Source organism: Delphinapterus leucas, unplaced genomic scaffold (genome assembly GCF_059928025.1).
Source record: "Delphinapterus leucas isolate spDelLeu-1000000601 "Yukka" unplaced genomic scaffold, BTC_Dleu_Yukka2 spDelLeu_asBTCV2_sq25, whole genome shotgun sequence".
NCBI lineage: Eukaryota > Metazoa > Chordata > Mammalia > Artiodactyla > Monodontidae > Delphinapterus > Delphinapterus leucas.
Window position 1 is genome coordinate 7,609,379 of NW_028322234.1, and position 15,158 is coordinate 7,624,536.

General features: G+C 57.2%; 1 protein-coding gene across 4 annotated transcripts in view; it reads right to left on the minus strand.

The window, feature by feature from the left end:
* Nucleotides 1–15,158, minus strand: part of ELL (elongation factor for RNA polymerase II) — an 81,668-nt gene that overhangs the window by 14,511 nt on the left and 51,999 nt on the right. For 3 of the 4 annotated variants that reach the window (XM_089905291.1, XM_089905292.1, XM_089905290.1), the window contains 6 exons: nucleotides 14,767–14,814; nucleotides 8,005–8,126; nucleotides 7,466–7,629; nucleotides 6,042–6,161; nucleotides 5,028–5,302; nucleotides 1,377–1,501 (listed from right to left, as the gene is read on the minus strand). In XM_089905291.1, coding sequence (XP_089761417.1) covers nucleotides 1,377–1,501; nucleotides 5,028–5,302; nucleotides 6,042–6,161; nucleotides 7,466–7,629; nucleotides 8,005–8,126; nucleotides 14,767–14,814 — 854 coding nt within the window. The remainder of the gene's footprint in view (nucleotides 1–1,376; nucleotides 1,502–5,027; nucleotides 5,303–6,041; nucleotides 6,162–7,465; nucleotides 7,630–8,004; nucleotides 8,127–14,766; nucleotides 14,815–15,158) is intronic. The other variant, XM_022558822.3, reaches the window with a different exon arrangement.

Here is a 15,158-nt window from a genome sequence, read left to right on the forward strand (position 1 = left end):
CCAGCGGCCCACGCAGACGGAGAGAAGAGCATCCAGACAGCCCAGAGTGAAAACAAGGGAGGAAGCGTGAGCTTGGCATTATACTGAGCTCCAGAGTCCGCATCCCTAGGAACCTCCCACCTAACACCCCTCAAGATTCAGCCCAGGCGCTGTTTCCTACAAACCACACCCATTCACATGCAGACAGGCTGCTTGCTCTCGGCCACACCCCTTCCCGGGAGCTCTGGGAGGCCAAGACGCTTGGGGTCTGAGATCAGCGAGAGGCACCCAGTGAGAGGCTCTGAAGGAAGGAAGAGTGGAAGCAGCCTCAAGGTGCCCCCCCCATGTGCCCCTGGCCACCTCAAAGCACTAGGGTGGGTGTAAGTGACTATTTCAACCCTTTGCCAAAAAACGTGATAGATGTGAACACCTGCAGGAGGTGACTGCCTACCCAGGATGTGCTTTGCTGGGGCAACAGAGGACCCCCAGAGAGGGCAGTGGGGGCCGGGGGGGCACCTTCTGCCGAGACCGTCTCCTCTCAGCCTCCCTGAGCACCCAGAGACCTCCAGACAGCCAGAGCAGTGACCCCGGGACAGCAGGTGAGTGTCCCGCAGGGCCAAGGAGGAACTCAGGGTTCACCTAGACCGGCCCCGACTCAGCTCTGCTTTCCAGACGCAATTACTGCTTTAAACAGCTAAACTTAAAAAAAAAAAAAAAAATCAAAAAAACCAAAAAACCCCCAAACCCTTCATAAATAGCTCCAAGTCCCTGAGAAATCACTTAAGGACTAATTAGCATATCAGGCTGTTCTGAACAGCACTTCACTTCACAGCCCGGGCTCCGGAGCCAGGCATCAATTGAGAAGGAAATCATTAATTGCTTGCCTCAGATGGGGGCCTACTCACCCACTTCTCCCTAGAGCTACCGTGGCCACTCCTGACTTTGGGTCCCAATTAACCAGAGAGGGGATGCATTTAATTAATGCTGCTTAATCTTGTCTGTGGGGAGTTTTGTTTTGTTTCTCTCTGCTTCTCGTCCTTGAGAGGCTCTTTTTAAGGAAGAGGGCCCGCAGCAGACGCCTGTGGGGATGTGCAGGTTTTGGAAGCAACCTTGACAGGAAGGGCAAGAGCGGGCAGAAGGAACGGTCTGGGGCCTTCTGTCCGGGCATTCTGGTGTTCAAGATGGTGACTCACACCCTCCACCCCACTCGGTAAGGACTGGCCTTTTCCCTACAGGAGGACACGGTGGGCCACCCAGGCAGTCTCCACAGACCCCTCCATCCTGCTTGCGGGCCCTGCAGCCTTTGGGGCCAGATGAGGCCCCCCCAGCATCCTTGGGATGAGATCTGCCCCAGGTCCAGGAGCTGGGAACTTGCTCAGGGATAGGGAGGCAGTTACCGGATGAGCATCCGCTTCAGCAACTTCTGGTCCCCCTCCGAGTAGCCGGGCCAGTCCTTCTGCACATCCTTGTACACACAGTCCTTCAGCGTGCACGTGCCATCCTTGGCATTCACGTTGGCTACCTGCAAGACAGAGCTGGTGTCACCTTGTGTGAAGCCCGAGAGAGACAGGTGTTCCTGAAAGCATCTGCGAGGGGGCAGGGAGAGGCGGAGACAGACGTGAAAGGGGAAAGAGGACAGCACACTCCCTCCCCGAGCCAACACCTCACCCTACAGCTCCCCTGCGTGCCAGCGCAGCAACCCTCGGGGTGCAGAAGGGTCAGGGCAGCGGTCCATATATACACGTCTTACAGCTGCTGGAGGCCAGGTTGGCTCCAAAAAGGGGAGGCTGCCATCTATACTCCCAAGACTCCATCACCAGCCCATCCCCCTGCTATGGACTGAACCATTTTTGTCCTCCCAAAGTCCACGTTAAATCTTAACCCCCTTAATCTGAGGTGATGGTATTCGGAGGTGGGGCCTTTGGGAGGTGATTAGGTCATGAGGGTGGAGCCCTCATGATGGGGTTAGTGTCTTTATAAAGGAGAACCCAGAGAGCTCCCTCACCCCTTCCCCCCTGTGATGACAGTAAGAAGGCAGCTGTCTATAAACCAGGGCGCATGCCCTCACCAGACACCCAATCTGCCAGCGCCTTGATCTTGGACTTCCCAGACTCCAAAGCTGTGAGAAGTAAATGTCTGTGGTATATAAGCCATCCAGTCTATGGTATTCTGTTACAGCAGCCCAATGGACTAACATACCCGCTCTCGGATTCAGACCTCCTGTGGCAGAGTCGGCCGAGACTGGGGTGCTCGGTGAGTGGTGGCTCCAGGGGCCAGGCTGAGCCCACCTTCCCTGCAACCAGCCAGCCCTGCTGCTGCTGGTTAACAAAAGCTGAGCTTGTCTCCAAGACTCTTTGCGAAGCTGGATTTAAAACGTTTGCCGTAAGATGCTTGACGGAATTCAGGCCCCTGACCTGAAGCGGGCACTTCCCTGAGTGTCTCGCTTGGGCACCATGGTCTCCAGAACACGCGTGTGTAGCCATGTGGCTGGCACGCTGTTTTTCGCTATCACTGAGACTACAAGTTCTCCACATCACAGCAGTTTTCACAAGGAGTATTTTTTAATGGTTGAGTAATATTCCACCAAGTGGCTACACTGTGATGTACTCAAACGTTTCTCCTTTGTTGGATGCTGACACCGTTTCCAGTTTCTCTGTAGCATAAACAGATGTCACTCGTGCAGGTTTTTCCATGCTGGTGATGGTTTTCTTCAGCCAGCTTCCCGGAAGTGGGATTAGTGGGTCAAAGGCTCTGAACATTTTTATGGTTCTTGATACGTTTTGCTAAAATGCTCTCCGGAAGAGCCACCCACCCGTCAACACTCCCACCAGGAAGATGGAACACCTTAAATCTTTTCTGTTTTCCCAGAAGGAATAGAGAAGGCGCCTTTGAGCAGTGTGGTTTTGTTAGTGCTGTTCATCAGAGTCCCTGGTCACTTGCGGGGGCTGGAAATGAGCATCCTGGGTGAGGCACAGCCCCCGACACCTTCCCATCCCCAAGCTGGCAGGGGTCCTCCTGCCCCCCACACCGCTGCGGAGAACAAGTTGGGTAGTAAACACAGAAGCACAAGGCAGCTGGGGCAGTTTAGGAGAAATCAGAGCGGGCACGAGGAGGATGCTCTACCCCAAGACACTGGCTGGGCCACCCCCTAGGAGCTGCCAAACCCAAGTCCACTGGAGAAGCTGGAGCCCAGTATGGTGCCTCTCTGGTCCCAGGAAAGGACCAGGAGCAATGAGAATGTCACAGGGGTTAAAAATGGAGCAGTGCCCCAGGCAGGCCTAAGTCAGAACCACCAGACCCCTCTCTCTCCAGAGAACTGAGCCCGGCATCCCTGCCGCGTCTGAGGGCTGCTCAGTGGGTAAATCTCAGGTGTAGTCAAGTGCTCGGTCAGCTGAGGGTCACATTCTGCATTGTGCTTTTTATTCTGGGCACAAACAGGACAAGATTAGAGAGCGGGAGCAAGGGCATTTCTAAGAACGCTATACCAGGGGCTGAGGGCCTGGCTGGATGGCAATGCAAGCTACGGGCACAGCCAGGGGTGGGCGTGGCTGCCGCACTTGTCTCCAGTCTTGGCTCATGTCTGATGCCTCTGTCCAGCTCCCTTCAGCCCTGCTGCGGTCACCCCGTGCTGCAGGAGGCAGCTCTGGGTGGCCCCCAGCCCAGGGAAAGGGCCTCCCACATACTTCCCCCAATTTCCCAGGGGCAAGGCCGGCACGCGACTTTCCAAGGAAACGAGCGCCCTGGGAATGTTGTTCCTGGTTCTAGAGCTTTCTGGGTGCTTTGGCAAGCCCCTTTGCCAAAGAAAACTTCTGGGCTCCAGAGCCATGCATCTATCTTCTAATAGGCCCCGAGCCAACTCCTAAGCTTGCAGGGAGAAACAGTGCTGCTCAGTTCTTGCCAGCATGACCTGCACGTGGGGGACAGCGGCTCAGGAGGCCAAATCCGCACAAAGGCACCCAGTGAGTGGACATGGGCGCTCCTGACAGAAACGTGAGTCTCTGGTGAGCACCTCAGCCCTCAGGACACAAGAGGATTCTCCTCGGGTGAAGGATGGGGGAGGCACCCTTCACCTGCTCGCTCTGTGGATGGGGCCCAGCCCCTGCCCAGACCTGCATCTGCGCCTCGGAATGCAGGGGAATGTCACAGAGGCCTCTCTTCCCTCTTCACCCGTTCCCTTTGCCCTGAACTCTCGGGGGGTAATGGGTAACACAGGGACCCCAGCCAGAGCACGGGGGGATGAGAGCCATGCCGACATCCTCCCAACAAACGTGCTGTGTGGTCACAGCGGCCTTGGACTGCACTGGGGATGGGGAAGAGAAGTGCCCAGAGGCCTGCTGAAGAACTCGGTAAATCTGAAACTCATCCTCAGACATAGCTACTGATGGTCACGGCGTGTACTTTCTGCTATAGGAGGCACCATCCAAGTGTCCAGAGTATCTGAGGCAGGGCCATGCCTCCTCCTCAGGATGCTGGCGTGACTGCTGCTGGCTGTGCCATCCTCACAGCGCTCTGAGGTGGCCCATCCCCACTTCATGGCAAAGTGGTATCCACATGGCCCAGCTGATGTGGTGAAGCCGGAGTGAGCCACTCACCTTCTCAGGGGTCCTCAAGTTGCCTCCTCTAGGGTAGGGCCTCAGGAAGGTGCTGGGGCCACCGCCCTTGCTCCAAAGCCCCGGTTGCTTAACAGCAGGCTCCACCTGCTGCCACCACGTTCCTGCCCGCTTAGCTCTTGACCCCAAGAGAGGTGCTGTGGTCATGCCCCAGCCACAGATGGAAGCCTGAGGGCCCAGACATGAAGCCGCTTGCCTGGAGCCACAACTGATGAGCAACAAGGAGGCCCTTGCTGTCTGACTGTGAAGCCCGAGCTCTTGCTAACTCATGCTTGCGGGTTCCTCAGACTTCGTTCAATTCTAAAAACCTTGTGCGACTGAAGTCTTGGATCCCCTGTGCTACGCGCACTGCCTGTGTGTCCGCAGCTGGTAAGGAGGAGGGCCCTGGACAGTGAGTGCCACATGCGCAGCCCAGGCCAGCCCAGGGCAAGCACGCACCTGCTGGAGGAGGCCGTCCAGTGCGTCCTTGTCCGCCTGGGCCAGGCCGTCCTTCTGCAGCCTCAGCAGCAGCTCGGCCTTCCGGTAGGGCCTCAGCGCCAGGAGGTGCAGCACCCGATCACGGAAGGGCCTCTGAGACACCCCGCTGCCCCCGCTAACGCTGCCAGCGCTGGTCTTCTTGATGGCGCTTGCCAGGTTGATGGGGGTCGCCCGCTTCCGGGAGGGCACAGCATCCACTGCCCCCGGGGCCGGTTTCCGAAACTGAACCTTTTTGCCTGCAATAAGAGCCAGGCATTAGGGACTGGAAGGGGTGAGGGAGTGGCCACCGTGTCCCACTGCCTGGGGCCGACGCCAAGTTCCTGAGTGAGCTCGTGGACACCCGTGGATGGCCGATGGCCGACAGCCCCAAGCTCTCACTAAGCCCAAGAGGAAGGCAATTCAAGCCTCGTCCAGTCCCACCTGCTCAGTGGGGCCCTTGGGCGGCCGAGACTGCCACCTGCTGACCACAAACAGCTCAGTGGGCACTTGCAGGGCCACACAGTCTCAGAAGCAGGAGCTACAGGAAAGAGAAGCCGGCTTAGAGCCTTAACTGACTTCATCATGGGCAGCCTACATCCTGGGGACCCAAAACACCTGACCCATATGGGGAGAGGAGGCTGATGTTAACAAGGGAGTCCCATAACTGCCAGAGGCAGGCACCCAGAGGCTGAACTCCACAGCACTATGCTGGTCCCACAGGATCCGTCATTCTTTTTTATGAAAAAGAAGAAGGAAGATAAAGGCGTCAGGGCCACTTGGGCAGCTGCTCTAGAGACCCCAGGGTGTGAGCAGCTCCCCAGCTGTGGCCCTGGCAAGTGCTCCTTGGGCAGACCCGGCTGTGCTTGGAGGCCCGGGGGCAGCAGGCCGATCCCCCACCCTCTTGCTGCAAACAGAGACGTACAAGGGGATCCTCCACGGAGCCTCCAGCACTGCTCTCGAGGGAGGGTGCTTCCACTCCTAAGTCATTAACTCCACCTTGGACGGCGCTCCCGCCACTGCAGGAACGAGGACTGCTGAGCAAAGTCAGCGCACATCTTGAATTCTTGGGCCAGAAACCTCTCCACGACGACTTCCTTTTGCATGTATCCCTCAAATCTGATTTGTCAAATGAACACAGGGAAGAAGTGCTTTTAGAATCCTCAGGGCCAGACTTCGTCCCCAGAGGACCCATCTGACGGGCCAACATGGGGTGGGGGGAGAGGCCTGACACACCCAGGACGTGCACGTCGGTGGCTTAAGAGGCCAGGACACGAGCGTTTCCACCAGAACGTAAACTACTGCAAAAACCTTCATTGTACCCGAAATGGCACCGTAACATGAATTTTGGACCAAGTTTTTGGCTGAAAGACCCACCCAAAATTTATTCAAATGTGTACAAATGTCCACATTTGCATCTTGAAGCAAAAGCAGGCTCTGAAGCCCTTTTAGATTCTGGCTGGCACCTCTTGGGCAGCTTACGGCCCAGGGCCCAGGCTCCCTGGTCACTTACAGCCACATCCACTGGGGCCCAGCGCTGACAGGCAGGACAGATTCCTGCACCGTCTGGGGTTTCATTCAGAGCCAACCCCACTGCCAAGCAAGGAAAGTCGCATGCTCTTTGGAGCAATGTGAAACGCTCTTGCTTTTCCTTAAAGAAGAAAAAAAACCCCAAAGCCATCAAGTTCTCCCTTGCTGTAAGCCGTTTCACACCTCTCTCAGGGCTTTCTTGCCTGGCAACGCATTCCAATGACTCCTTAGCTCCATCTGCATCCAGGAGGCGGGAAGACTACAGCAAGATGACGGGGCTTTCTAAATGGATAAATAGATAGTACTCCTCTCCCTGTACTTTTAACGTTGTCAGTGTCTCGGCTTCACCGAAATTGTTTCCAAGCAGATGCTAAGGGGCCAGAGCCTTCCCAGTGAACAGGGATCAGTGTGTTTCCTTCCTGGTCTCCACCCTACGGCCCCTCGCTGGCCCCAACACGGCAGCAGGCCGCCCGCCACAGGGTGCATCTCGTCATCTGCACCTTGCCCCCGCCACGTCGGTCTTGGGAAGGAGACACCTGGGCAGGTGAGGGCAGGGGTGGCAGCTGGAGGACAGACCGAAGCTCTGGCTTCATGTAGGGTGAGTCTCCATGATGGGTAGAGGTCCCTGAGGCTACAGCCTGGGAGAGGAGCCCTGAGATTCAGAATGCCTGGAATTCTCGGGTCCCTTAGTCCATCTTGGGTTCAGAAGGCAGCAGATGCCACCCAGGAAGGACCTTCCATCCTGACCCAACACTGACCCAGCTCATCCTACCTCTGTCAACCCGTCACTCCCGCTCCTGGTCTGGATGGGCCCTGAGTCTCTCCTGCTCCCCCGACAGCTGCCCAGCAGGTGCAAGGCCCCCACAGGTGGAGCCCCAGGCCCTGATCCTCACCCAGGTAACGGCCTCCGGGCTTGATGACGATGGCGCCTCGACTCCGCGTCTCCTCCTCAGCCTGTGCCAGGCTCTGCCGCGCTTTCTGGTAGGAGTCATCGGTGGCACACACCGTGATTTTGTCCTGGATGCTGCCCAGGCAGTCCAGGTGGACATCCCCATGGCTGCAAGACAAGGGGCCAGAAGCCGGGATGAGCACCTGGGATGACCAGGAGAGATGGTCACCACCCCCATGTCCAAGAAATGGGGCTTGGTGCTGACTTGGGCAACAGGGTTTCTTCAAGGCACATCTTGACCCGAAAGAAACAAGGGAACCCAGGTCCCTGAGCCACAGGTGGCACGCCAGGACCTAGACCTGTGCCCTGGACACACTGTAAGGAGTCAGGGTAGCTCACTTGAGAAGGGGAAGAAGGGGCGCTGGGGCTGGAGGTGGTGGGTAAACATCTGTACAGCAGGCTGCGGCAGGGGACGCCACAGTGGAAGTCGGGGGAGGCGGGTCTGCCCACTGGGAGACCTGAGGCAGCCTGGGCAAGGCTCACCTGGAGACGTACTGCTGGATGCAGTCAAAGCTGCCCTGGGGGCTGTCACGGCCGATGTTGGAGAGGTAGAAGGAGAACGTCCGCGGCTCCGTGGGGCAGTCAGGCTGGGGGATGGAGATGTGCTGCGTGGAGAGGGGGGGACATCACCGGTAGGTCCACAGCACAGAGGGGACCACAGGATGGGCCAGCACAGGACCCAGGCCCATCCCTGAAGCATGCCCCTTACAGTGGGAATGTGCAACCACATTCCTTTGAAACGCACCTTTGTTTTCCCGACAGTGACAGGACCAGCGTGTCACCACGGACAGGCTGCTGGTGGGTCCTGGGTTCTCATGCAGTGGCAGGGGGGTGGGGTCCTATGTCTGGTTTCTAAGCAGCAATGGCAACTCAGTCTGAGGAGCACAGAGCACTCAGCACACAACCAGAGGCAGGGACCCCACCCCAAGCTGGGCCATGACTCAGTTTCCCCACCAAACAGGGCTGATCTGGTTCAGGACAACCGTAAAGATGAGATGAGACAAGATGGGTGGGCGTCAGCAGCGGGCAGGGCATGCTGAGAGGACGAGATGTCCTGACCCGCACTCCTACTTAGCAACGCCCTCTCCACCTCCTCCAGGCCAAACACTGACTCCACCTGGGTGTCTGTGAATAAGGCAGGCACGGGCCCCGAGGGGCTCACAGAGGGGCAGCACTTGCCCCCAATCAACCATGACAGGGGATGCGTGTGCCATGGTTTATGTAACCCCAACTTCAGAGAGCACCACTGTAGCCTAGCGAGGCAAAGCCACAGCCGCCAGAAAGAACAGACAGACGGCCTGCCTGAAAGACAGACAGACAGCACTAGTCCTGGCCGAAGTGCAGGGCTCAGCGTAGGCAGGACATCCAGAGGCCACTTTATTCCAGGCCGACCCTCTGGCCCCATGCCCACACGGGGTGAAGGCCAGCAGCTGCTGAAAAACACAGACAGGAAAACCTGACATTCCGGCTGCCAGCCCCTGTGCAGGCAGTGGAAGGGCCTCCAGAACCCATCACCAGAGGTGACCAGCCTTAAAGTAATCCCTGGGCTTGAGCACAGGAGCCCATCACAGCTAGGCAGACACACAAGGTGGGGTCACAGGTGGTCAGCAAGAAGGGGCAGCAGGCCTCGTTCCTGGGCCGTCGCACCAGCCCAGCAGGCCAGGGCGAGCGTGTCTCCTCTTTGCTTGTGTGAGGACGCTAACGCGCCTCACCAGCACTGGACAGAATGCGGCTCAGGGCTGAATCCCCCTGCCCTGTGCCCAGCCGTCACGTGTGACTGCAGGCAGCTCAGCCTGTCTGAGCCTCGTCCGTGAGAGCGAGGACACGGCAGCTTGGGCCACAGGGAGGGATGCGGCTCCCCTACCCCAGCCCTCAGGGTGGTGTGTAGACCCATGAGGGAAGCTGGGAGGTCACACAACCCAGGGCTGGCTCAAAATGCTGCAGGACCCCCTCAATGCACAGCCAGTCCCTGCTCCAAAGAGAGGCCCCCGCCGTGCACACTGAGAGCCAAGGCGTCACAGAGTGGCTCCCAGGCACAGCCGCTCAGGGCAGGAAGAGCCTGGCCTGGGGGAGAGGGACAGTCCGCACCAGCCGTCCAAGGACTGCAAATGACCTTGGGCCAATGATCATCCCTGTCCCCCACGTCCCCGCCAGGATGAATGCTGCCCAGGAGAAAGGCTGCCCCGTTGGCCCAGCTCCACCCGGCCACCCAGCTGGGGTCTGTCCAGCACTCCCTCCTGGCCCTCCAGCATGATCCTGTCAATGCAGTTCGGGGGCAAGGCCCCCCCCAGCGGGGGGGTGAGGCCAAAGTCCATGGAGGAGACCAGCAGGGTGGCAATGCCAGGTCGGCCCTGGCCAGCCACGCAGGCCCTAATCTCAACACAGACACCTGTTTCTTTATGAGGGTCAAAAAGAGATGGAGCAGCTCACACTCAGCATCTAAAAAATTCAAACCCAGACTGCCTGCTATCACTCACCTCGGGCAGGAAAACACACATGTATACACACACACACACACACGCTCCAGTGCGTGTGCAGCATCTCGTCCAGCACTAGTAGCCACCCTGTGTTGTCTGCTCGTCCCTTTGCAGATGTGACTTTTGTTCTCCACTATAGAAGTAACTGAAAACCCAGCACTCATATGCTTCTGAGGGTCACTGTGGGAGATGCACCCGCAGCCAGGTACACACTGATGCAGTCGCCCAGAATGCGGCAGGAAGACTGTGCACCACAAAGTCAGAAAAATCAAAAGGCACTTCCGATGGAGCCTGAACCCCAACACGGGTGGCTCTTCCTCCATCCTGACCTTGATCCTCTCCCCTCGCCACATCCCGGCTCTGGCAGAGACCAGGCCTCCCCAGGTGGCATTTTTCCATCTCAGTCTGCTCAAAGGGCAGTGGCTGCCATGGCTGCCACAGTCCCCATCAGGCTATCGCCCCTACGAGGAAAGGAGAGGGTACGCACAGCACGAGTCCTGATGCAACCGTGCTTCTCTCTGGGCAGGGGTGTGGTGGAACCTTCAATGTGATCCTTTTACCCTGTGAGAACCTTTTCCACATGGGTATGTATGGCCACTTCCAAAATCCTGGAGGCGGGGGCACAGCACAGAGCCCAGAGGACGGTCTGTGCTGCTACTGGGGCTGCAGGACGGTGGGAAGGGGAGCTTGCTTGGAGCCTGGCACTGGAGGTTCTTGAAGCCCCAGGCCCTTCCCAGCTCTGTGGCACCACCCCCTATGGAATCCTCTGGTTAACAGGCTGTTTTGCTGCTGGTTAACGATGCTGGTTAATGGCTACCAGTCGCTGGAAACCAGCAGGGAAACCAGCCAGCTGGGCACGAATGGCTCAGGAATGCGCGGCTTTCTCTGTGACAGCGGAGAGCTCGACACATTTTCTGAAACTTGGGCCCCGCTTAGCAGTACGTGTGCCTTCTGGACCAGGTCTCAGCTGCCACGTGGCCCTCAGCTGGCCCGAGCATGGCAGGTTTGGGTGCATCTGACGTTAGCCCCAACTCCTGGTTATGGGGAGGCAGAGGGAGTTGCCATGTGTCTGTGTGCACAGACGAACAGATGGACCTGGAGCAACAAACAGCCTTGTCCCATCCCAAATGGTCCTGGGCACCTGAGGGACTGACATCCGCCTCTGAGGCCTAAGGCCCAAGAGGGGGTGTTGGTTCCGCTGCGAGTAGGTCGAGTCCCTGCCAGAGCCCTTAAATCAACCCCCTTTGAAATCTGTCCCAAGTCAGGCCGGCAGCCCTCCCCCAGACCTGCGGGGCCTGGCCTGTCTGCGGTGCAGGTGGGAACTTCGACGAGACAAATCAAGTCCCGAGCTGGGTGGGGGATAAATGGTGGGGAGCACTTGGTATTCCAGTCAGGTAAGAACAAGACAAAACAGGCACACACAGGAACCAAACTGACGAGCCAGGCTCTCTCCAGCCAGAGGGGTTTTCAGAGAACGTTTGTTTTCATTATCTTTCTTTTCCAGGGAACCCTCAGAATAAAATATATTTTGGGTAAAGAGTTACTACTGCGCAGCTAAATACAACTCCTAAGAGTTGTAGTGGCCTCTTCCGCCCACTGGGAGGCTAGCTTCCTCAACCCCAGACCCAGGGCGCTTTCTAAGCACCTATTCCCTTCTCGAGAGCCACTCCCCGCACACTGTGGGCCCTGGGAAGCGGGAGTGCACAACGCCCGCCCACCTGCGCCCGCCCCTTCCCGGGCTTTCCATCCCCGTGACACAGCAACAAGCACCCCTGTGGCTCAACCTTGCACACATCCCTAATGATTCCCGCAGAGTTGGCTCCTAGATCACAGAGACACCAGTCAAGGGCCCTTGACAAGTGCCACCAAACCTCATTCTGTAAACTGCCGTTTGGGTTCCTGCTGCAGCACATGCAAATGCCTTCAACAGCCCTGGATGCCAACCCTACTTCCCTTTCTTTCTTTTTTCATCAACTGAAGAGTGCTGGGCTGCAGCCGGCCAAGTGGGGTTTTCTTTTCCCCTCTGCCGCCTGACGCTTCACCAGCTGTCAGGGGCTGACAACTTAGAAGTGACCCCTGATGGCAGAGGGGCCCAGGTCAGCCAGCTAGCTCAGTGTCTGTGAGAGGGCAGAGAACACACATGTACACGGCAAATGAAACAAAGGTGAGCATTTTGCTCTGAAGACGATGCCCTAGATGCCCTAGATGATGGACGTGCTACAGGTGGGGCCAGGCTCTCCGGGGAACCTGGCAATGCCATACAGTCGCCCCAAGGAACCAGCCAACACCGGGGCCCAGCCGCACAGCACCCAGCCCTTGTGGCGCTCACAGCACAGGCGGGGAGGTGGCTGGACTGGATGTGACTCCCAACCCAGGAGTTGAGTGACACCGAGACCCTACGCCAGCTGTACTGCATTCACATCAGGTGGGGATTAGCACCAGGAACTGAGTGAGCGGGTTCTGGACTGCAGGGAGGACTCTGGTTCTCCTAAGGCCATGTTAACCTGCATACAACCCTTGAGGTGGGTGGCCCATCTCCTGGGCAGGGAGGCCAAGGGACAGAGGGAGAAGATCTGGCCAAGCTCCCTGAGCTAAGGAGCAAATAGGGTCTCAATCTTCAGTCTGCCAGCTTCATGGGCCTCTGGGAAGTGGGCCCCGTCGGCCTACACGGGGTCCGGAACATCGAGTCAGCCCAAGCATCAGGAACGTTGAATGAGCCTGCCCAACTCCACCTGCCAGCCTCCTACTCTATTTCTAACCTCACAGGTGGAGTGTACGGAGCGACCGGGAGAAGTGGGAGCGGAGAGCGAGGCACCCTGCCTCCTCCCCTCCTCCGCTCTGGGTGACCATGCAGGTATGGCCTGGTCAGGACAGAGTCCGCCGTGTGCCTGGCACCAGGCCAGGCCTCTCACACCTGGCAGGGAGGAATGGTCACATTCCATCAATGCCCAGGAGGAGAAGGACAAGGTCCAGAGGTCATAAGGGGCAGACTTAGCACCTGATCCTTCACAGCAAGCTGGGAAAGCACCCCCCTCGTCACACAGCCCCCTCCAGCCCTCACATGGTCTCAGACAGGGAATAGCCTCTTAGTGGAGACTCATGGCCTGGCTTGCCCCGAGCTGCAGCGCAGGGCCTCCACACCCTCAGAACCTTCTAGGAACTCCATTACACATGAGAATGCCCAGAAGGAAGGAAATGTGGGCAAATCGTAAGTCTAAAACTAAGATGTTGGGACCCCTAACTTGAATGGATGTGGCTCTTAGGTTTTGCACAGGAATTTGGGCGACACGGGGTACAACCCAGGAGAACCTCACAGCGCTTCTATGAGCAGCCACGTGGTGCCTTGCTGACTAGAAAGCATCTCTCACTGGATAAATGAACACCAATCCGTGCACTGGCTTCCTCATCTTCCCACGGCTGCTGAGGGCATGGAGTGACCATGGGCCACAAGAGGGCGCCACTGGGCCAGTCTGGCAGCAAGCCCAGCATTGACCTCCAACCCCTGGGGAAATGTCTCAGGGAAGATAAAGTGGAGGCTGCAAAAGGGTGACTGGCAGAAGACTGATGGGGCCAATGAAGGTGTGGAGGAAGCCCCAGAGGAGGCGCGGGGAGGCGGGGGGGGGGGGTGGTGGTGGTGTTGGGAGGAGGGCCCTGGGGCCTTTAAGGGCCTCACCGACCTTGACTGGTCTTGGGGTGATGGTCAGTTCGTGTGTCCCCCTGGCCAGGCCACAGCCCCCAAAGACTCTATGAATGGTAATCTGGGTGTGCCGTGGAGGTACTCCGTAGATGCAGTGACACCCACGACCAACGGACTTTAAGGAGATGACCCTCCATGCTCTGGGTGGGCCTCATCCAATCAGCTGAAGGCCTTAAGAAGGAAACTAAGGCCTCCCTGAGGAGGAAGAAGCTCACCTATGAACCCCAGTGCCAGCTCCTACCTGCCCCATGGAATTCAGACTCATCAGCCCCACTACCACATGAGTCAATGTCTTGCAATAAATCTCTTGGTATCAATGTATCTGCACATGCAAACACATATCTCCTCAAGGCTCCATCTCTCTGGAGCATGCCGGCTGGGGCAAAACCCACAGAACCCCTGGTTCTGTAAGAAGCCAGCAGGCTGTCAGGTGGAAACTGACTTAGACACATATGGCAACTCTTCAGATTTAAAAAAAAAAAAAAAGACTTGCAATGAAGACTAGAAGAAAAACTAAAGTGTTCTAAAGCACCTTTGGTAGGTGGACGATATGGGGGTCCTAAGACCTGGGGGGGTAAGGATTATAGACAACCCACCCTTTCTTCCATTCCCCAATTTTTCTGTAAGATGGTTATTTAGAATCAAATACCTTTAAGCCAGACAAACACCCATGGTCCCAGGTCCACCAACAGAGACAAGCGTCCCACCCTGGGGGGGGCACAGTTCCAGGCTTGCTTGGGCTCTGGGGCCATAGTTTTGAATCAGCACAGAGATCAAGTCAGAACAGGGGTTTGGCGGCTACAGGAAGGAAGTGGGAGAGACTGAAGAGCCACTGGACAGGAGAGCTGCCTTCAGGCCACAGATGGCCTGTTGGTGTGGCCCCAGCCACAGGACTAGCCTGGAGGCAACCAGAGGCAGACCTTGACTCAGCATAGGGCCCAGCCTGGCACAAAGGTGGATGGGGCCAAAACACCTCTCCCAGCCGGCTGCTGTGCCCAGCAAGCCCTAACAGGGCAGAGAGCACACCAGTTCCACAATTCTAAATATGATTAAGACCAAAAAAAGACTCACCCCCTGACTTCCTTGAAATCGGATCGAAGGTCTCAGTGAAACAGAGTCCTGCAAAAAAGCAAGATGGAAAAATGTCAATAAAGATATCTGGAAATCCAAAGACTCACTTCCCAGTCATACAAGGAGCCAGATAAGGACAGTGTTTTCAGGAGGGGGTGAAATAAAACCCACACATGTTGAAAGTTACAGGAAAGGTTACTGGAGCAGGGTTTTGAAGGATCAATAGGAGTTCCTCAGATGGCACAGGGGCCAGGGCTGAAGGTACACATGAGAGGCAAGAGTGAAGATACAGGCAATGGGCAGCCCCCTTTCACCATTCTCCCAAAACCAACAACAGCCCAGGTCATCCTGCCTCAGAAACACCCCACTGGAAAGGAATCGGGGTGGGTGAG